Below are 23897 nucleotides of genomic sequence, written 5' to 3'. Positions count from 1 at the left end.
GGCGGGTTTCGCGGGTTCGCGTTCGCCGAGCGATATGGAGTTCGAAGGAGGAGAGTTGGAAGGCGCTCCCCCTTTTTTAAATCCATCCGGTAAATGATTTAAACAAAATATAAAATGAAACAAAATGAATTAAATAAAATTGAATTTATTTATTTATTTATTTTTCTTTACACAATTACAAAAACAAAAAAAACATCATTTACAATACATTTCATTTATTTATTTATTTATGATTGAAATTTAAATTTCATCATTTATTACTAATAATAATAATAATAATAATCTTCTATTTTTGAATTTCATTATAAAATCAATACTTTTATTTCTACTCATTAATACGAACGTACACGTACACTCACACGCACACACACGTGTAATAAAATTAAAAAATGATTTTGTTTCTGCTCAGCAGTGATTATAATATTATATTTTGCTTCATATAAAATAATAATAATAATAATAATGATGATGATGATGATGATGAGCATTCGAATTAAAATAAAAAAAATAATAAAATTTTCGATTCGATTCTATAATATTTACAAAAAAAAAACTAAAAACTTTCAGTCTCCGTATTAACTTCGATTCTAGAACTTTCTTCTTCTCATTTTTAATAAGACACGCACATACAAACGCACACACGCACGCACACGCACATATATAAATATCTAATATCTAAAAATAAAAATAAAAAAAATTTTTCTTTGGTTTTTTTTCCATTTAAACTCTTGGAACGGAATAATTTTCATGTTTTTCGTTGTTGTTGTTGTTGTTGCTGTAGGACGACGACGACGACGACGACGTCGAATAATCAACAAAATCTTTTTTTTCTAAAAGTATAGAATTTTTTGGTGGAATCGGAGGAGGAAGAAGAAGAGGGTCGATTGTTTCAAAATTTTTATTTTCTTTACGATAAATTTTTTTACCATCCCACTCGTCTGGAACTGTCGAATCTGCTGGAGAATAAAAAAACTCATTTTAACACTACTGAGATGTCGTTTAAAAAAAGATGGCCGTAGTATAGTTTACCATCGAGATCTGGTTCGTGGCCGGAACAACAGCCAGAACCAGAAAGCATTTCCTAGGAATCATTTTTCCACGTTGTTTCACTCGAATCGCTGTCGGCGCCACCATCGACAGGTACATCTCCGGCAGAATCACCTGAAAATACCGAACTCGACGTCGACGTCGTGCTCTGAAACATTATTTATTTATTTATAATAAATCACCGCCTTTTAATATAATAAACCATTATTATTATTATTATTATTATAGAACCTTTTGAGACAATGGCCTTTTCGGTGGAACACTCCGAGGTTGTACAGAATCAAGAAGGAAAATTCCTCTTTTGTCTGGTGCTAAAAGAAAATTATTATCCAAAAGTCGAATCAAATAAACAAAAAATTATCATTATTATTATTATTATTATCCAAATACTAACTCATGCCACGTGGAGGTAGTGGAGGAGCATCATCCGAATCATTTCTTAATTCTTCAGACCATGAATTTCTCAAACTCGAATTGTTATGATCTTCCGACATGACGTGTCGAGCAGTTCTGGGAGACAAAGGTTTCGATAAAGATCTTTGGTGTGTTGGTTTCGGCGGTCGTTCCTGATGACTACAATCTCCGATGCTTGACGATGATTTTCTATGCGGAATCGGAGGAGTATCAGGATATTCCTGTTTGTCGATAATAAATCAATTACATTCGACAAACAAACAAACAAACAAACAAACAAACTCACCGCTGGTTTACTATAAATCCCATCTTCGTAATGATTTTCAATCGGCATAGAATTTGAATATCTATTCGTTATGTTGTACATTTCGTAATGTTGGTTAAATTTTTTACTTTCGACCGGAAGTGGTGGTAACGGAGTGCTAAAATTTCACACCCCCGCCCCCCAAAAATCATTAATGGTTCATACTCTTCGAAAACGAATAAAATAAAACAATGGAAACTCACTTAATTATGCTTCTACCACCGGATTCTCTAAATGAACTTTTCAATTGAAGAAATCTTTCTTGTAAACGTTTGTGTAGTGGTTGAACTTCGCTTGAACATAATCTTCCGTGTAGCAGAAGACCACTTTCTAACAAATCGATCTGAAAATTACAGAGGTGATAATAATAATAATAATAAAGCATGTTTTACTCGTTTAAAATCTTTCAAATTGACTCACTTGTTCGTTTAAAAGACTTTTTAATTTTCCAACAAAAGGAAGATACTCGGAATGATTGGTAGCAAATTCTTGTCCGAAAAATGCTTGCTGATATTTAGCAATACCACCCATAACGTTCGCATCGATTATTCCCTGTAAATAATATACACACGAGTGAGTAAATCTTTCATTTTCGTGAAAGACGTGTAATCAGGTACGCGTACCTGAAGCCTCATAGAAAATGGATTTATATTTCTCTTCGGTTCGGCATGATAAACGGCCGTTAATTGTTTTAATTCTTTATTCATGGCTTCCATTGTTTCGCAAGCAAATTGAACTGGAGGAATCAATTCGACGCTTTTACCGACAACTTCGAACCATCTTAAAATTCCCGGCAATGGTTGATTTATAACCAACAAAGTCCTTTCGATCCAGAGACTCTAAAAAAAAAAAAAATCAAACCGTTTAAATAACCGTTAAATGTTATATAAGGGATTCGATGTACCTTGAATTCGTTATCCTTATCGACCGGTCCTTTGTGCATGGGTCTATCCAATTGAAATCTTTTAACATCGTTAACTTCGTAATAACTAGCTATTTTTTCAGGTACATCCGACATTCCTTGAAAAATGACGTTTCCTTCGCTCAAAGGTTTCACGTTTGATATTTGTATATCTAAATAAATGTGCATAATATAAGTTTTAATGATAATTTTAAAATAAATTTTAAAAATTTAAATTTTTTACATTGATCGAATCCATTTACGATGCTGTCATCTGGTGGAGTATTTTTCGTTAGTATTTGAGCACTCGGATATTCAGTTTGTAAACGTTGAGTAAAAGAACCGATTCTCTCATATTCAACTCCTCTATATACAAATACTTTATTCTGATTGGACAAAAGAAAAAAATAATAATAATAATAATAATAAATACGTATAATATTCGATTATACTATTAAAAAAACTTACTCTGACGAAAAGTGGAAAATTTAAACCGTAAAATCCTACTCTAAAATATTCCGGTTCGGGTCTGAGTTGAGTGAGAATATTATCGAAAAATTTTGCTTCCGTTTGCAATATGGCAGATAATTTTTGATAATTAAATAATTTCGTTTCGTAAAAATTTGCTAATTCTTTACAAAGTGGTATTCCCTTTTCCCAAGCCTGAAAAAAAATCAAATAAAAAATTTCAAATAACCAACAAAACAAAACAAAACCCCCCCCCCCAAAAAAAAAAAGGATTATTTTTCCAATTACTTTTCCTCGATCGAAATAACCAATGATTTGTTTAAATAATTCTTCTTTACGTTGCCATTCTTCTTGAAGTCTATAATGATCGTCTGCCTAAATTATTTAAAATTATAATTATTAACTATTTAATAAAAAAAAAAAAAAAGATTTTTATTAGGTAATAAATTTTCTTACGGGTAATACTTGTGTACTCCAATTTAATTGATCCGCATATAATTTCATTGTAAATCCAGCTTCCAAATAATTTTCAGCCGATAAATGTAAATCGTGAAGTCTATGAATGTATCTCAAATACATTTCCTTTCTATCGATTTCGTTCTTATAAAAATTCTATATATTAACAAACAAAAACTCTTTATTTCAATAAATAAAAAGGAAAAAAGGAAAAAAAGGAAAAAAAAGGAAAAAAAAAGGAAAAGAAAATACCGACCAGTAAATTAACGGTGCAATGCATTCTTTTATCCCTATTTTCATCACCGTGTATTACTTCTCTATAATCTAATAATCTTTCTAAAAGTCTTGTCACTTTTGTTATAAATGCTTTTCGAACATCTTTCCACCATGGTTTTTCCACTTTTCCTCTATCCGACAATCTAATTAATTAAATAATTTAATAATTATCATACAATAATGTACAAAAAATCCTGTATCACTAAACAATTTCCCACTCCCAAAAAAAAAAGAAAACTTACATCAAACTTAAATGCTCCCTGAATAATAAGCAATAAACGAAAGCAATAAAAAATGAACAATTTTTATTTAAAAAATTAGGGTAAATTTTAATTGCGTCACGAAATTTATATTTTGTTTGTTAGAGACTTACATAGTGCTGAATAATTGTCTGTAATCGTCATCCCCTTTGTTTTCTAACGATATCAATATATCGAGTTTATCGATTAATTCATTTTCGACATTTTTAAAATTTCCATGATGTTGTTGTTCGACTTCTATCATATCGTAAAATATCTGTAGGGTTGCTTTACGTAAATCCGGATCCGGTACGAGGGTGAGTTCTAAAAATGGCGCGACCATTGACTGAGTAAAATGTATTTTATTATCTCCTAAAAAAAAAAATTTTATTAAAAAAACCGGAAATTAATATTTAAAAAAAAAAAAAGGTATCGTGTCTCAAATACCTAATGAAAACCACATGTTTATTATTTGATAACCCATTTGTACTCTCATATCTCCATATTTTTCCACAATCATTTCTCTTTTAACAGTGCTGAATTTTTCCAATTGTAAACACGATTGAGTTAAATAAGACACGGCTAATTTAAAATACGTCGACCATATCTAAAATTTAAATAAATAAATAAATTAATTAATATATTAAGGAAATATTAAAAAATATTATTCCGACTCACCGTTATATCGATTTGTGGTGATTTTAAAAATTTCGTTCTCATAGGTTTGATTATTTCTTCGAGGACGTTTAATATTATTTTACTCGAAACCATTTTCATTATTAACCAATCGGGTGGAAAAACGGTTATGTTAATGAGTTCGTGAAAAACGGTAAATAAATTCAATAATAATTCTTTTAAACATCTTCTGTCGTCGTATTCTTGCCATATCTTGTCGTAAATATAATCATCCACGAGTTGTAATATACCCATTAAACACGTCACGAGACAACCCTAAAATTAAAGAGAAAATTCTATTTTAAAGAGAAATAAATAAAAATTTTGATTTTAAAGAGTAAAAAAGGTTACCAGAACAGGACTGTGACAGTCAATGATGGCAATCAATGTTTGTACGAGGGGTTCAATTATGTGCAAACAAAGGATTTCGATGTCCATTATGATGCAATTATTAACTTTCCCCTCATTTTGAAGTTGTTTCTGATTAAATAAATACGTTATTATTTCGATTATGATTTCACTGCAAAGTTTCAATTCGTCACGATGTGCCAAATGTAATTTGACATGTTTGCAACATGTTAAAAGCAATAGATTACGGGATTCTGAAACAAAAACAGATTCGTTATCATTTCCATAATTTTACTCCCCTCACCCCCCGAAAAAACGGTAATACCATCTTCATAAAATAATTTGCTCGTAACCATGTTTTTAATAGCGATTAATTTTGCTTGAGCCAATTGTGGAGATAAATCTCTTATCGGAAGAGATTCCAGCATTGAAGAAGCAAGTCTCGTGACTTCAACAGTTGGCAACACTTGAGTTAAAAGTTCGAAAACTGCTGATATGCCATAAAGTACGGCGATCTAAACAGAAAAATTTTTCTGTTTTTAAATGGTAAACGTACGTTAACAAATAAATAGCCAAAAATTTTATTCATTTTACCTGAGTGTTGAGAGTATGAGTATTATTTTTCGACAACATCATATTTAACGATTTAAATAATGAAAATAAATCTTTACGAAAAGTTTCTTCGTATTGTCCATCTGTGGCTCTTGCAAAGAGTAATCTGCTTTGTATAATAAATTTAAAAATATATTCTAGAGAGCGAAAACATTTTTGTAACGGCTCTTGATTGCCACTGGTTTGAACATAATCTGCACAATGTTGAACCGATGTTAATAAACCCCTAGAAAAAAAAAAAAAATTTAAAATCTATACAAATTCTTTAAATAGGGGAGGGGGGAAGGAGGGGAAGAAGAAAATCTTACTTATAAACTAAAGCAGCAGCAAAATGTCCTTTTATGTACGTATCCATAACCGGTTTGAAATGTTCAAATTTTCCTTCTTCCAATAAACTAAAAATAGATACCTGACAAAAAATGAAGAGAAAAACTCTTTAAACTCTGTCGTTTTCTTTAATTATCTTTCATTAATTTTTTAATTACTAACCAAAACATGAAAAACTTGTCCGGAATGTGGGGTTGAATTACCATCTTCCGTTGAAAACATGGCGAACAAACTATCTAATACATCTTGTAAAAATTTAACTAATTCTTCACCTCCGAGTTTTAAAACTTTATTTAAAGTTTCGCTTATGGGTTCGGGATCATCTTTCCATTTTAATAACGAGAGAAGATCCACTAAAAGGATTTTACAATTAAAATAAATTTAAAAGATTTGAATAATTTTTTTTTGTTCCTCCATCTTTAATTAATGTTTGAAATTTACCATTTTGGGTTAACTTTGTCGAACATAATAAAGTTGTGATATGAAAAACTTCTTTTGAACTTCTTGAATATCCAGATGAAGATGTGTTCGTTTCGATTGTATCGTATGTATTCGATGGAAGTTTCAGGTACTGTTCGGGATTCATTTTACTTTTATCTTCGCATTTGTATATGTACAATTCGTGAGTGCTGTCTTTCAACGTCGCGCCATTTTTAGACATTAAACGAGCGAATGCAAATGCAAAAAGTTTTTTATTATCCGTTTTCTCTCGAGCTTTAAAAATCGATTGGAACGATTAATGAATATTCAATGAATCAGTAATTGAAATTAAATGTATTTAAAGTTTCACTTACTTGAGCAATGGCGAAATTCAAATCTAACGTGAGCTTTAGAAAATTTATCTATAGGTACGGTGAGCCTAATTGTTTCATTCCAATGAGGACTATTGTGATGATATATGATCATACTGTGATATTGACTCTCTGGTTCCATACCACAAGCTCCCCATAAACAATCCTGAGAATGATAATAATCACTAATGATGATGATTCTCGCGATAATTAAAAAAAATCTTGAAAGGTTTAAGAGACGGTTATTAAAATTTCATTTCGATTTAAAAGGTTCGAAAAAATACCGCGAGGAGCGTTACTATCGACTTTGACGAAGCGTTTTTCTGTTTTTAACCGTCAATTTAAAAGAATTTATTTTTTTGAAAATAACGTAATTTTTTACTTAAGTAAAAAAAAAACGGTAATTTATAATTAGCGACGAAAAAAGTTTGAAATTGGAAAAGTGTATTGGTGAAAAAAAAAAACATATATTAATACCTCTAAAACATTACCAGATCCGTCCAACACCATAACGGTCACTTCAATATTTTTACTCGTCGATTTACCACCTCTTTCGAATTCTCCTTTGTCTAATGTTATGTACAAATCATTTCGAACATCTCCAGGTAAAATAATATCGGGGAACCCGAGTTTATTCGTTAGAGATATATTTTTAAACAATATCGGATTTTCTTCTCGAACCTGAGACAATTCACCGTGAAGCATTTTAAATATGACAACAATACCTGAAAATTACACACATTAATACTTAAAACAAAATGATAATCAAAACACAAATAATCATTTTATGTGCAATCAATTTAGTTAATGAGATTTTTTAAAAAGGTAAAAACAAAAAAAAAACATTCAAAATCCATAAACTGTGTTAATTGACAATAACAATTTAGTATATTTATGAATCATGCATAGAAAGTTTTCCATTTTCCCTTTTTTAAATTAACATTTTCAACTCACTATAATTTGGTTGATTTTGCAAAGGACTGAATTTATTATTTTGTTTTTTTATAATAAATTCATGGAGTTGAAAAAAATCTTTTTCTTCACCTTGATAAACTTTAAAAGTAAATTCTTTTTCTTCACTCCCTGAAATTAACAAAAAAATGATGGGAAAATTATAAAAGTTTATTGACTTTTACATAAATTACCAATAAAATATCTCATAACCAGACAAAAGATTACTAATAATAATAAAAATAAAGGGAACCTAAAAATCTGCAAATAACTTTTCAACAATAGATTCCACAATATGGCAATAAAAAAAAACGTTTTTCTTTTTTTTTTTTTTTTACCTGCGGTCGTATCTAAAAGACCTATGTCTGATATATTTAAAACAGCAACTCCTACAGGTCTTTTAAAACATTGTTGTGGATTTTTATCGTTTGATTTTTTCACAGAATCATTTGCTACCATTTTACCAACTCTCATTACACGAGCAACAAGATAAAGTTTTTTCGTGAGATCCGCATTACCGAGATCCTGAAATATCAAATAATGAATTATAAAACATTAGAGAGAGAGAGAGAGAGAGAGAGAGGGGGGGGGATAAGGTACACTAACCGTAAAAACGGTGCAATATGGTTGAAATTTATCAATGCAATTTGCTATCGTTTGCTTCGATACTTGTATCCAAAATCTATCCGTTAAAAATTTTCCCGATTCGCTGTCGTAGAGAGCCAAATAAATTTCCGCTTCTTCTGCTATGTTGTAACCGAACGTTTTCACGCACATGTACAAATGATGTGATAATATTTTTTTCACGTTCCCCGGTTTTTGTTCCCTTTGAAGAGCCGAATTTGAATTTTCCGAACTTTGAACGTGCTGAAAACATAAATTGAAAATCATAATAATAAAATTGACAGACATTTTTAAATAATAAATGATCAAAATTAAATACAAACCACGTCGTAAAGTTCTACTACGCTCATATAAGAAGGATCAACCATTTCGGCATTTTTTCTCGGAACGAGATCGAGTCCCAATTTTCTGAAAAATAATAATAATAATGATGAAAAAATTGAAAGGAAAGCATTTATAACGAAAGTTGCTCAAGATCAGCCCTTTCGGACCATAATTATGAGAAGGTACAATTCTAAAAGTCCGCCAAGATGACAAGTGTCTAATTTGCCAATCCCAATCGGAAACCATCGACCATTTAATTTCCGGTTGTTCGATATTAGCAAAACAGGAATACTTAGAAAGGCACAATAAAATATGTCAATATCTCCATTGGAATATATGCCGAGAATATGGAATGGATGGATTACCCAAAGAGTGGTACAACCACATTCCAACCCCGGTTACGACAGTAGGTCCATGCACACAGTTCTGTACGACCAGAAAATCCATACTGACAGAACTGTGCTAGCCAACAAACCGGATATCATCCTGAGAAGCATAATGCGGTGGAAGCTGATTGAAGTATCCGTGCCGGCAGAAGAAAACACCAGACAGACAAAAGGCTGAAGTGCAGAAATTTGGAAATTGAAATAGCCAGGATGTGGGAAACTATTCCGGTTCCCGTGGGAGTACTGGGACCCATACCACATTTAATAATGCAAACCGTTTTGTTTTCAAGGGATTCATAATAATAATAATTTTAAATATCCTCCTCGCGAGTTAAAAAAAAAAAAAAAACTCGAAAGGGTTTAAAGACCACAACAACAACAACAAGATGAAGAAGAAGAAGAAGTTATGTCGGATATAAATAAAAATAAAAATTATCTGTGAGTCATCAATCTAACAACGCACACACGCACACGCACACACCTTTTGTGATGTTCTTTTTGGTAAACCAAAGAAGGGTTTGTTTCTTACCAAAATAATTTACATTTCTTCCAAGTCCGATTTGAAGATAAAATAAGATGACGAGTTGAGAAAGGAATAATAATAATAATAATAAAAACGAGTATCTACTAGTCTTTTCTCTCTCTCTCACTCTTCTTAAAAGGTATCGATTCCATACCTCGTATAAAAAATCTCATTCTGAACAAATATTAACAAATGGAGTCATTGTCCATCCAGCAAAAAAAAAAATATTTTCCCAATAATGACCATTAATCATCATCATCATCATCATCATCATCATCATTTGAATATTTTTTCAATGATGAATTTAACCTTTGAGTTTTTTTTTCCCCCATTCAAAAAATATTATCATGTGCCTGAAACGCACAACGCGCACGCACTCACACACGCACTCAGATGGTAATCAACAGGTAATTAAACCGAGATATTTAATACCTAAAAGTACCTAGGAAAAAAAAAAAAATAATAATAATAAAATGAAAGAGAAAAAATAACTCAATTAAGATTTGACTTCTATCTCTCCCTCTCTTTCTCTCTCGGGCGACATTTTTTTTTTTTTATTCTCGTACCTTAAACCGGTAGAGGTTCCATAAAGAAAAAAAAAAAATTGTTTTTTTAATCGTCTGCTTCGAAGAGAGAAAGAGAGAAAAACACAATAATAATAATAATAATATTTCAACATATCTTATTAGTCGTCAACTTTTTTTTATGTTCCAGACGGTTCGAAAATGAATTTTTTTTTTAAATATAATCATTATTATTATTATTACTCTTTTAAAAATAAAAATGGCGTTTTTAACTCGCAACCGCCGATTTTTAACAAATGACTCATAATAATAATAATAATAATAATAATATTATTATTATTTCACCAACAAAAAAAAACCGATACTGATTCATAATTTTCATTAAAAAAAAAAAAAATTTCATTAAAATTCGTTCGTGATTAATAATAATAATGATAATAATAATGATAATAAATAATTTTTCCTCATTAGAAACAACAATATAAGAATATAAATCAAAAAAAAAAATTTTTGAACGCAATTTTCAATTTTACATAGTCAAAATTATTAATAATAATAATAATAATAATAATAATAATAATAATAATAATAATAATAATAATAATAATAATAATAATAATAATAATAATAATAATAATAATAATAATAATAATAAACCGTGAATTCATTGATAATTACATAATAAACGAATTAAAAAAAAGAGGAAAAATGAGAAAAGGGGGGAGGGGAGGGAAGAGGAGGATGGGAGAAGGGAGGACATAATAAAACCTGTAAAATTAGGTACGTACGAGAAATTTTTTTTTTTTTTTAAATAAAAACCATGACTAAATAATATTCGAATGATTTTCTTTTTTGGTATACGAAAATTATTATTATTATTATTTTTTATTATTCGAGTTAATCGCGATACGATTATATGCAACCATGTCAAAGTGGGTGGCACAAAACATTTTTTCCATTTTCAAAATTTTGTCGTAAAAAATGGAAAAAAACCTGAAAAAAAAGGATTCGAAAAATTTGCCCTTGGTTGGTTGTAAGACGGGGAAAAAAAATCCGTTAAAACAAACACAAAATAAGTTTTTTTTTTTTATTTTAAAAACAAACATTAACGAAGCTTTGTTTTTTTTTTTTTTTTTTTTTTTTTATAAAAAAAGATAAGACACGACATTTCCTTTTCTTTTTTTTTTTTTTTTTATTAAAAAAACGTTTTTTTTAAACAAAATAAACAAAAGAAAAACGATCGCATAAGTGTGAAAAAAAAAAAAAAACGTCGTCGTGAAGGAAAAAAAGTAAATTTTAAAAAATAAATAAAAAGACGTGAACGCAGATATAGAATTGATGACACGACCGTTCGCGTCGTGGTCGTAAACAAATTTAATTAATTCGTGAATTATTTTCTCTCTCTTTCGTTTAATATTAATTAATCGATGGTAGTCGTAGTGGTGGTGGTGGTAGTGGGAGAAGAAAACAAACGTAAAACATTCACAGGTGTAATGGAGAGAAACCTAAAGACACGACGACGACGACGACCATTGAAAATAAAATTTTTTTTAAACGTAAGAATAATAACCGAGCTTCGGGCCGTCAATTAACTACCGTCTGATCAAATATACATACATATATTCTTTCACCCCATCTTTTATCTTTTTCTATTGGTTTTCCCCCCCCCTCTCTCTCTCTCTTTCTCTCTTTACATCTTACCCACCGCCTTCTTACATACAAGTTCTTTATATAACGACTTTTCCACGCGTTCACAATCATATAGGAGAGGAGATGAAAATCGTGGGTCTCGTTCCGTCGGGGGGGGAGGGGAGGGAAGGTTAAAGAAGGTATAAAATAAAAGATGGTCGAAGATAATAATTCGAAAAAAAAGAATAAAATGATGAAGGTAAAACGAAGACGACGAATGAAAAAGAAAAAAAAAAAAAAAAACTGCGCTGCCACAACAAAGGCACAACGAAAAAGAAAGAGAGAGAGAGAGAGAGAGAGAGAGAAAAGAGAGAAAGAGATAGATAGATAAAACGATCATCGGATTCATCAAATAAAAAATACCTCAATATCATCATCATATCATGACAATAATGATGATGATGATGATGATGATTCGTTTTAGTTATTTTTTCCGATGTTTTTTCTGCATTTCAAAATTCTTTATTAAAAAAAAAAAAAAATAATAATAATAATTTCTCATTAATTCATGCCATAATCGAGTTTTTAAAAATCCTATATATATATAAAGACTGACCGAATCGTGTTAAATTAAATTATGACAGTAGTCAACTTAAATTTAATCGTAGTCACCCCGCGTCTCGTCGTCCGGAGCAAGCGCATTGAAACTGACGATTACTATAACAACAACAATTTTTATTTATGCGTCACGCACACTTAAAAAAAAATGAAGAGGTTAGAAAGAGAGGGAGACGGAGAGGGAGAGAGAAAGAGAGAGAGACGTGTGGGAAAAAAAACCTTTCGAACGGGATTAATGAAAAAATTAAAAAGTTAGATTTAATTATAATAATCACGCGATTGTGTTTATACGTTACCAGCAAACTTAAGAAAAAAAATTTAAATTCGAATATTCTTAAAAGTTTTCCCGATTCCACCCCCTCCCCGCGCCCCTCCGACGCGAGTACCCGTGAATGATACTCACAAAATGTACGCCGCGATACCTACTTCTCCTAATTACGATTTTTAAAAATTTTAATTTACGTTAAATTGATTTGGTTATATGTATAAAAATTATGCAAATCGCATCGAAAAGAGAGAGAGAAAGGAGGAGAGAGAGAGAGAGCAAACGAACCACACGCGAGGATAAAGAGAAAAAGAGAGAGAGAGAGATAGAAAAAAAACAAGGTACGTAAAACTTGCCATCGTCTCGTGAAAAATGCCATCGCGATTACATACAAAAGATTTACTCAAATCAAATCCATAGTTTTAATTTTTTAACCCGACCGTTAAAAAGACTTTGCTCCTTGATTAATTCGCAACGAAAAATGAGATCTTTTAAAATTTAAAATTTCATCATATCAGGCACCGCAGGCTCGTTGAAGTGTACAGTTGTCCGGTTTTCAGTCCGGTTTGCTAGTGACTTTTTTTTTTTTTTTTTTCCTCTCTCTCTCTTTTTCTCTTGCACACACAAATAATTTTTTTATTCTTTATTTAACAAAAAAGGAAAAGAAAAAAAGGAAAGAGAAAAAAAGGAAAGAAAAAGAAGGAAAGAAAGAAAGAAAGAAAAAAGAAGGAAGGAAATCATCAATTGCGTGCACGGATATTATTTTAAAAAAGTTTTTTTTTTTTTTTTTATTCCGCCATATTTTTTTTTTTTCTTTAATTAATTCGAATAATAACCATCGATAATAAAAAATTGTGTTTTTCCAACGGATTTTTTTTTGTTTGTGTTCGAAAAGTTTTCCAGTGAAGTTTTCCAGTTTGTGCGTTTTTCGAATAAAATTAAATTTTTTTAAATGTGATTATATAAAACCGAAATAATAATAATAATAAGTGTTTTGTGTTCGAGTTATTCTCTAAAAAAAAAAAAAAAAAAGGAACAACTCATGAAAATTATTATTATTATTCAAATTTAACAAAAAAACCGTTGGCGTGACTAAATAACTTCTTCGATTATCCAGTAAGTTTAATATCGATTATTTTACCATTCGATATATCGAAACCTTTTAGCCCTTCTTAATAATACAAACACGTTACAGGTTTCAACCCTTTTTTCCTTCGTTCGTTTGTTTGTACAAACAAACAAACAAACAAAACCCAAAACCCAAGAAACTAGAAATAAGAAGAAGAAATTATTATTATTATTATTTAAAAAAAACGGTTTCGACATGTTTGAATTCGTTTTATTAAGAGACGATGACCTCAAACTTTAACGTTGCCATCATTTTTTTTTTTTTTTTTTCAAAAGAAAAATTAAAACAAACGAACAAACGACAGGATTTTTATTTAATTACATTCATAATAATAACACTCGCGAAAGTATACAAACGACAAAGACAACAAACGACAACCAAATCAGGTTATTTAAAAAAATTTAATTTTTTTTTCTCTCTCTCTCTCTCTCCATAAGTTCACGATTTATGTGTGTGTGTGTGAGAGAGATAGATAGATGGAGGTTTCTTTTATATACACCCAATGCTTGAATGCTAAAACGAATAGACAACGTGTGCATGTGGCATTATATACACCTTCAACAGTGTGTATACCTTTTTTTTTTTTTCTTTTTTTCTTTTTCTTTCTTTCATGGCCAACCACTCTTTACCACAGGTCAACACTCTACCTGCATTTTGTTTTTTTTTTTTTTTATCTTTCTAATACCTCATTTTATTATTATGTATTATTATTATTATTATTATTATTATTTTTCTCCTTCGATAACTTGCATTCTGCACAGGCCAGACAGACACAAACAACAAACTCCGACTTTGCATTTATTACCTTTTAAATTTTTCTTTGCTTTTTATTATTATTATTATTATTTTCATTCTTTCCCGGGGATTTTCCTTGATTAACTTTCATAGTTTTTGTTCCTTTTTAAATAAAGATTTATGTCTTTCTGCCATTTTGAAAGAAAAATATACGATGATGATGATGATGATGATGGTGGTGGTGTTAACACAGGCATTTTCTTTTCTTTTCTTTTTAATATCAAACATTTTAAAATTTCAATACCTGAGAGAGAGAGAGAGAGAGAGAGATATGTTGTGTAATTCAAACAAAGAATCGATTTTCACACGAAAATCCAAGTTTTTTTATTTAAACACTTTTTGGAATCGAATTCGATAGTTTTAAAAATGACAAGAAAGCATAAATTAAAACCGTTTTTTTTTTTTTTTTTTTTTTTTTCCTTCCATTTTTAATTTCACAACTCTCGAATTCTCAATGAGGAAAAAAAAAAAAAAAAAAACTGACGAGCAAATTATTATTATTATTATTATTATTATTAGGTATGCTAAATTTTAATTTCAAATTTTAAAATTCGAAAAAAAAATTAATAAATCAATAAATCGATTGCCAAATTGTTCAAAAACACGATTGTGCTCGTATCAAACAATAATAATAATAATAATAACGATAAATAATTCGCATTTAAATTTAAATTTAAGTTGAAGTTAAAAAAACGTTTTCATACATCGATATGACGATCACCGTAAGGAAAATATAAAAACAAATATGGCCGACCAAAAACGATTGTCGATTTTCTCCATCATTGTTATTTTATTTTTTTTCTCAATGGAATTCCGTTTCGATAATAATAATAATAATAATAAAAATCTCAAACGAAACAACAATGTTTGATTGCGCAATTTAAATAATAATAATAATGATAATAATTAAACGTAAAATATTTTCCTTTTATTACGTTCATTACCTTGAATGATTATAATTATTAGTAATAAAAATTTTATTTTTTTTTTTCCGTTCGCAAACGTAATTCGTAAGAAATTTTAAAAACAAAAAGATTTTGGAATTCCATTTTTTCCTTTTTTCCTTTTTTGTTAAAAAAAAAATTAATTAATTAATTAAATATTCGTGTGCAAATCGACGAATTTACGGTCGTTTTAAAATTTATAAATCCGCCATTTTTTATTGTATTATGAAAAATCAAGTGATCTTTTGTAACATTAAAATCCCTCGAGGTGATTTTTTTATTATCATTATTATTTCTTTTATATAATTTTTTACACGTTTCAGTCGGAATTAATCATTTTCAGGAATTAACCTAATTCCTCGGGAATTAAAAAGGAAAGTCTTTACCTTTGCCCAAAAGGCTTTTCCAGGCTTTTCCCTTGAAATAAACTTCTCAATTTGAATTTTTCTTCTTTTTCTTTTCTTTCTCTCAATTTTCTTTCAGTTTTAGTGAATGCATTTTAATTTGAAATTTTCAATCAAGTTTTCCATTTTTTATTTTGTCTTCTGATTCGCTAAAGGTTTTTCACGCGAAGGTTAGAAACAAAGCCAAAAACCTTTTCTTTTGTGTTATTTCGTAAAATCTTTTTTTTTTTTTTGGTAAAATTGAAAATCCCAGTAGAGAGACTCGATGCCAGTTTTCCCACGATTACATTACGATAATAATAATAATGAAATCATTTTTAACGGTTGCCATAAATCCATCAACATCCATCTTGAGAGTACTCGAAACGAATCTCCCTTTCTTTCTTTTTTTTTTTTAATAACAAATAAGGTCACATCCATATGCATGAAAAACACCCGAAGGGATTTTCTTTTCTCTTTTAGAACCACATTAGGTTTACATTTCGATTATAAAAAAAAAAAAAAAATGCAAATACTTGTACCGAATCAATTGGCATGCCAATAACCTGAACGCCGCCATTTTTGATTTTTAGGCAACAAATAATCATTTTAAATCGTTCCGTTCGAAAGGAAATTTTGTACCTGATAATAATAATATTATTATTACTTAACAGACGAGTTAAAATCACCCGCTATTTATTAACCAGAAGATAATAAAATATGTGTTGGTTTTTTTTATCTACTGAACAGTATAGATAAACGAGGCCAAGGTATATAACTAAATGCGTGGGCGGCGTACAAACAACAACAACGAAAAAAAAAATTTATTTTGTTTTATTTTTATACAGTTTAACTCTTGAACAATAAAATTTAAATTTTTCAAATTATTATTATTTTTTTTTTTTTTTTATTACAGAAAATGGCTGTTTTCGGCCTCGTTTCATCAGTTGCCGGTTTCGTTAAAGTCCGGTACCTGGTCGATAAAGCCATTATAGACAATATGATATTCAGGTTTCACTATCGTATAACATCAGCTTTATTATTTGCTTCATGCATTATATTAACGGCGAATAATTTAATCGGTGAGTTTCCTTAATTTTCTTTTTTCCCATTTTCCTCAAGGTAAAATATAAAACTTTATATTTTTCATACGTATTCGTAGGTGATCCGATTAATTGTATAAACGATGGAGCCGTACCCGATCACGTGATAAACACATACTGTTGGATCACGTACACGTTCACTCTTCCGTATCAAATGAACAAACTTCAGGGACGAGAAGTTGCTCATCCGGGTATAGGGAATCAAATAGCCGATCAAGAAGAATCCGAAAGGTATCACAGTTACTATCAGTGGGTACCTTTCATGTTATTTTTCCAGGTGAGAAAGAGAGAAACGATTCGAGAGAAAAAAATCGTTAAAAATTTATTTTATTCATATGTTGTTTTTTTTTTTAATTCTTGCCCGCGCACACACGCACACACACCTCACTCATCAGGGAGTTCTTTTTTACATTCCACATTGGGTATGGAAAAATTGGGAAGAAGGTAAAGTTCGAATGGTGACTGATGGAATCCGTGGTGCCGCCATTGGAACCAAACAAATGAGAATCAACAAACAGAATCGTCTCGTAGAATATTTCGTTAACACTTTACACATGCACAATTTATACGCGGCAGGTTATTTTTTCTGCGAAATATTAAATTTTATTAACGTCGTAAGTTTTTTTAACGTTTCTTTATTATTATTATTATTATTATTATTTAGCTTCCCTGTATCCCTTTCCATTTTCTTTATTAATACACCATCCATAATTTGCAAAATGAAATCGTCTAGACGTTGAAATGATGATGAATAAATTTTTGTATTAGCATGAAAATCACGTTTCGAATATGAAACAATGCATTCAAATTATTATTATTATTATTATTATTATTATTATTATTATTAATTAATTTTCCCGAAGGTGAAATTCGTTGCGATCATAATAATCATTTGTCTTACAGGTGGGTAATATATTTTTCCTCGACACGTTTTTAAACGGAGCTTTTCTCAAATACGGAACGGAAGTCATTAAATTTTCCGGAATGAATCAGGAAAACAGAACGGATCCGATGATTGCAGTTTTTCCACGTGTGACGAAATGCACTTTTCACAAATTCGGTCCATCGGGTTCGATACAGACTCACGACGCACTTTGCATATTAGCATTAAATATCCTTAATGAAAAAATATTCATATTTTTATGGTTTTGGCTGATTATATTATCGGCATTGAGCGGTCTCGCATTGCTTTACAGTTCTATGCTCATCGTGTTGCCCAGCGTGAGGGAAATTGTGCTTAAACACAGATTTAGATTCGGGTCACCGACCGGCGTACCTAGCCTCATTAGAAAAACTCAGGTAAGCAAATTTTTTGTTCTCTGTGTGTGCGTGTGCGTGCGTGCGTGCGTGCGTGCGTGCGTGCGTGCGTTGTAAATCGTTTCAAATGATTTCATTAATCACGATTCGTTTCTACTTTTTCTAATTTTCAGGTCGGAGATTTTCTATTCCTTCATTTGCTCGGTCAAAATATGGATCTCCTCGTTTTCGGTGAAATTTTAGACGAACTCAGTAGACGTCTTCACATTGGTAATAATTTACCATCGGCTCCAAGCTCTCTAGAATTGAGCCCCATATATCCAAGTGAAAAATTACCTGGTGAAAAAGTTCAATACGGAAAAGAAACGGAGACTTAATAAGACGACGACAGCAAAAACGTTTTTTTTACTTTTTTTCCTTTTTTGGCTCCGACAGCAATTTTCGCGCTCAAATGTGCTCCTCAAATTTTTTTTTTATTTTTAATTTAATCATTATTCTTGCCCATTATCAAATTTCTCCCGTTATCACACGTGATGGTGATAACATTATTATTAACATTTATCAAAAAAAAAAAAAAAAACGTCTTTCTATATAAAAATTTATGTATAAAGTTTTCTTCTTAGTTTTTATAATATTGTCTTAAAAAAAGATTTGATGATGCTGCAGCAGCCGTAGCAGTAGCAGCGGCAGCAGCAGCAGCCGAAATCAATTGTCGGCAAATTTTTATTATTTTAAATTTAAAAAAAAAAAAAAAAAAAAAATTATTACATATACGTATTACATATAAAAGTATTAAAATAATAAATAAAACATTCATGTCGATTGAACAACCTTTTCAAATTGTCGAAATAATAATAATAATAATAATAATAATAATAATAATAATAATAATAATAATATTAATAATAATAATAATAATAATAATAATAATAATAATAATTTTAAAGATTTTTTTTTTTTTAATGTAAAATTTCATAGTCTTCCAACAAAAAGAAAAAAAAAAGAAAAAAATTATTATAATATTATAATATTATTATTATTATTATCACGTTATTACGTAATAAATAATAACAATAGTAATAATAATAATAATAATAATAATAATACTTTATAGTTTTTACCGAGAAAATGACAACGGTTTTTTTTTTTTTTTTGTACGTTAATTAAGACTGGTAATTGATACTAATTGCCAATATTTTGTTACGTTTTAAAGTATTAATAATGATAATAAAAAAATTTTTCTTTCCTTTTTCTTTATGTATCGAAAAAAAAAAAAAAAAATTTTTATTTCATAAGTAATTGTGATAAATATATTCTTTTTTTTTTAATTTCACATTTTATTATGGGATAATAATAATAATAATAATAATAATAATAATAATAATAATAATAATAATATGTTATTAGTAAATAAATTTTATAATAAATTAAATAATAATGGTTTTTTACTTTTTTTTTTTTTTCAAATTAAATTTATAAATTATTATTATTATTATTATTATGATTAATTAATGATAAATTCATCAATTTTCTTCGATTTCGCTCAACCAAAATTCAATCCCCCACAAAACCCTCAACAACCACAACAACCACGACAACCACAACGAGAACGAGAACAACGACAACAACCCTTACGAACGTAAAAGAACCCTTCAATTTATTATATATATATATATATATAATCTTCCATTTCGTTATTGATTTTTCTTTTATCTCTTTCTTTCTTTTAATAAAACAGAGCAGAAAGAAATAGAAAGAAGGAGAGATAGAAAACAAACAAACAAACAAACAAACAAACGACACTCACCTATTTCCACCATCAATTTTATTAGCAATTTTTAATTTTAATTCTCTCGTTTGATCTTGAGTTAATGTTCCAGTCAATAATTGGCGTCTCCATTCTAATAATTCTCTCATTATTTTTATAACGGCTTTAAACGTATAATGTTCTCTCATCTGAAATATATAATATATATCAATATATTTATTATTATTATTATTATTATTATTATTTTATTAAATTATCAAAATAAAAAATTTACCACGTAAAGTTGTTTCAATATGTTTCCCCATTCGCGAAGTACTTGCGTGACTTCTCGTAGTATCGGATCTTCAACGGGTATGACAGATTCTGACAAACCTTTTTTTTCAATTTTACACGGTTTCAAATGTACGTAAGTGCTTGGAAATATACCTTTAACGACTCGATATTTCGGATAGAAACCTTTGTACCATCCTGGAAATAATAATAATAATAATAACGATTTGAATAGTAGTAGTAGTACTTTTGGGAATTTCATGTATTTCGTTTTTGTAAAATACATTCTCACGTACTTTAATTTTTTAATTTTCCATTGTGGATCGAAAAGTACGGGGGTGGGGTGGGGGGAAGTTATGGAAATAATAATAATGATATGATAATTACCCATGTATTCACCGATGATTTGTACGGTTTCACCGATTTCCAGAGACAACGCCAATGGAAAATTTCCCTCCCAACTGTATATGACTGGAAAAAGAAAAAAGAAAATTTATTAATTATTTATTTATTTAAAACGAAAGAAGAGCGAGAGAGCGCGCGAGAGAGAGAGAGAGAGAGAGAGAGAGAGAAGTATTATTGTCGCCATTATAACAAAAATTAAATTTTTTTTTTTTTTTTTTTTTTTTTGATGGCCGGTTAAATATGTGTTGAATATTAAGTGACAACATCCTTTGTATAAAGAGAAAACAAAAACTCAAATTGAAATTTTTTATTTATTTATTTTTTTTTATTTTACCATCATTTAAATAATTAATAAATAAATAAATAAATAAAATAAACTTTTATTATTATTATTATTATAAATCAATTTGACAGTCGGCATTTTCTATTATTATTATTTTATCACATGGAAAATTTTTTTTTTTTCTTACCGGGATGAAATAAATAATAATAATAATAAGAATGATAAAAACGTCCTAGTTTACATTAATTAACAATAATAATAATAATAATAATAATAATAATAATAATAATAATAATAATAATAATAATAATTAATGCATGCAAGACAAGTTAACAAACAATTCATATAATAATTATTTTTAATGAGAGTGTCGGAAGTTTTCTTGGTGTTTCCATAAAAAAAAAAAAAAAAAAAATTCGTGTTAACTCAATGAATGAATAAATAAATAAATAAATTTCTTATTTTATACTCCATTGTTATTCTACGATTATTAAATTTTTTTATTAAACTATCATACATAAACAATTAACGTACATAACGTTTATTGACATCATTATTCAAGTTTTGTCACTATCGAAAATAATACATAAAATTCGATATCCTTTCATTCTTTTGTTTCGTCTTATACTAATAATAAACTTCCTTTCATGTTTTTTTTTTTTTTTTTTTATATTAAAACAAATTATTATTATTATCATTTTTATATTAACGTAAATTTATGTATTCATTTTGATTATTTCGTTTGGTAAATTTTTTTTTTTTTTTTTTTAAATAACCTTGTAATAATAAGAAAAACAAAATAATAAATTTATATTTTATTTAATAAATATATTCGTGGCGAAAAGATATTATTATTATTATTATTTTATAATGTTATTAAATGTAATCATTTATCATTCCGAGGGAAAACCCTTATTCTTTTTAGAATATTCTATTCAATTCTATGAATGAAATTTGAATGAAATATTTAAAATTCCTTTTTTCGCGTAAGATGTTAATGATAATTATTACGTGGGTAAAAAAAAAAAATAAAAATATATATTAATAATTTATACCGAAAAGAAAAGTTTGGGGGTCGATAATAATAATAAAAATATATTATTAAAAATGCGTAACACGCATAATTATAATTCGTCTCGTAGGTAGAGAGGAAAAAAAAATAAAATAATTTTTTAAGATTTTAAATGGGGGAAAAAATAAAATAAATATCATCCCTTGTGGGGATCGAACCCACGACCTTTGGATTAGAAGTCCAACGCGCTATCCTCTGCGCCAAAGGGACTTGGTTTCCCATTCGTTGAAATCTACTAATTAAGTGCGAAAAAATAAAAAATAAAATGTAAGGCATGACTTAAAATTTTTTTTTTTTTTAAATTTTAATTCATATAAAATTATGGTAATTAAATAAATGACAATAAAATTATTTTTAAAACGTTTTTCTCTTTATCATTTTTTTACCTGTTATAAATTGATAACCGGTTTTCTTTTTTACCTTTTTTTTTTTTTTATTTTCTTTATTACAAATAAAAATTTCATTTGAAATTTTCAAAGTCAATAACAGTAGATTTCATCAAAACGTTCTGACGAAAAATAAACGTGTTTTTTACTCACCAACGCCATATTTTTTAACTTTTTCCGGAGCTGACATGATAATTGAACTTATAATAAATTAAAAAATTCACACAAATATTATTAATACAAAATCATTTATGAGAATTTATTAAAAAACCACGACGCGCAGACCAATGTATTGCGATTGATCGCCATTTTGAATACACTCGTTAACTTACGACGGTTTCACTCAATTCATTTTCGGCGCTAAATTCAAAAAATATCAATAATTTTATTAAATTTTTTTACTTACAAATATCACCTTTCATTTTATTATTAATAAATTAAAAAATATTAATACTTTCAATTGTTTTATCAAGTAAATCTTTTTAATAATCTTTTACACGAAAAAATCATTTTGAATAAACAACTACTCTAGTCAAAATAAAAACTTTTCCTTTTTTTTTTTTTGGTAATAAACAAACAAAACAAATCACTTAAATAATTAAAAATTGTTTTTTTAATTAATTATTATTGTTATTAATTAAATAAATTTAATTTAAATTTACGAAAAAAAGAGAAAATTAAATGTATTATTTATTTTTTTTAAAATAATCACAAACTTATTTCAAAAAAAAAAAATTTTTTTAAACAAAATATGCAACCTGCAATACTGAACTGTTTAACAAATTGCATAACCTTTTTTTTTCAAATTCCAACTGTTAATGATGATTCAAGGTTTATTATTAAATTTCATATAATTTTCATAACATTGCAAAAAATAAATAAATAAACAATGTAATTATTATTATTATTTTATTTATTTCAAGGTATAATTATGTAATTAATAAATCATAAATTATTCAACCTCTGACAGAATAACAAAAAAAAATTTAGGTTTAAAAATTGTTCATAATAATATTTTCTTACATACAGTCATACACAAATTTTTTTCAATTTTCCACGAAATTTACGGGTTATTTTATTAAAATAAGTTATAGAAAAAGGTTTCCAATGTAAATAAATTTTTTTTTGTTTTCCGTTATGTAAATTATATAATAAATAGTCTTAAAATAAAATTATTATTAATTTATTTTAATGTTATTAAAAATTCAAGGTTCGGTTCAAAAGTGCAACAACAATTTATTTTCCCATTTCAATCTTTCATCTTTTCTTTTACAAAAAAAAAAAAAAATTTTGATTTAAGGTTTGTTGTTTAGATGAATTTAATTGTTTTAAAAATATTAAGGACGATAATAATATTAAATAAATAAATAAATAAAACCAACAAGGTTATTATTATTATG

At 28.3% G+C, this 23897-nt stretch overlaps 3 protein-coding genes and 1 non-coding gene across 4 annotated transcripts; 1 reads left to right on the top strand and 3 right to left on the bottom strand.

Moving 5' to 3' along the window:
- Positions 1-1081: 1081 nt before the first annotated feature.
- On the bottom strand, positions 1082-8801 carry Phum_PHUM336900 (dedicator of cytokinesis protein, putative; the record flags this gene model as incomplete). Its single annotated transcript, XM_002427668.1, has 28 exons — positions 1082-1195; positions 1279-1358; positions 1442-1682; positions 1709-1883; positions 1969-2108; positions 2186-2317; positions 2389-2604; positions 2670-2839; positions 2911-3052; positions 3135-3329; positions 3423-3509; positions 3591-3746; positions 3847-4009; positions 4240-4477; positions 4553-4712; positions 4784-5056; positions 5132-5382; positions 5454-5643; positions 5723-5966; positions 6049-6149; positions 6230-6420; positions 6509-6781; positions 6862-7024; positions 7336-7583; positions 7813-7941; positions 8148-8334; positions 8416-8676; positions 8757-8801. 28 exons carry the CDS (start codon positions 8799-8801, stop codon positions 1082-1084), a joined length of 4965 nt encoding a protein of 1654 aa, XP_002427713.1.
- Positions 8802-16872: 8071 nt separating this feature from the next.
- Positions 16873-18690, top strand: Phum_PHUM336890 (Innexin inx2, putative; the record flags this gene model as incomplete). Its single annotated transcript, XM_002427667.1, has 5 exons — positions 16873-17035; positions 17116-17333; positions 17452-17670; positions 17960-18355; positions 18487-18690. The coding sequence occupies 5 exons, from the start codon at positions 16873-16875 to the stop codon at positions 18688-18690; spliced, it is 1200 nt and encodes a 399-aa protein (XP_002427712.1).
- Positions 18691-20116: 1426 nt separating this feature from the next.
- Positions 20117-21177, bottom strand: Phum_PHUM336880 (dock-4, putative; the record flags this gene model as incomplete). The annotated part of the gene is made up of 4 exons (XM_002427666.1): positions 20117-20269; positions 20356-20549; positions 20739-20822; positions 21135-21177. 4 exons carry the CDS (start codon positions 21175-21177, stop codon positions 20117-20119), a joined length of 474 nt encoding a protein of 157 aa, XP_002427711.1.
- Positions 21178-22248: 1071 nt separating this feature from the next.
- Phum_PHUM336870 lies at positions 22249-22321 on the bottom strand. Its single transcript has one exon. It is a non-coding gene; the product is annotated as a tRNA-Arg (tRNA).
- Between the last annotated feature and the right edge of the window lie 1576 nt (positions 22322-23897).

The sequence above is a fragment of the Pediculus humanus genome, genomic scaffold (assembly GCF_000006295.1).
Source record: "Pediculus humanus corporis 1103172107744 genomic scaffold, whole genome shotgun sequence".
NCBI classification, from domain to species: Eukaryota; Metazoa; Arthropoda; class Insecta; order Psocodea; family Pediculidae; genus Pediculus; species Pediculus humanus.
Note: the sequence above shows the minus strand (reverse complement) of the source record. Positions and strands in the feature narration are given on the sequence as shown.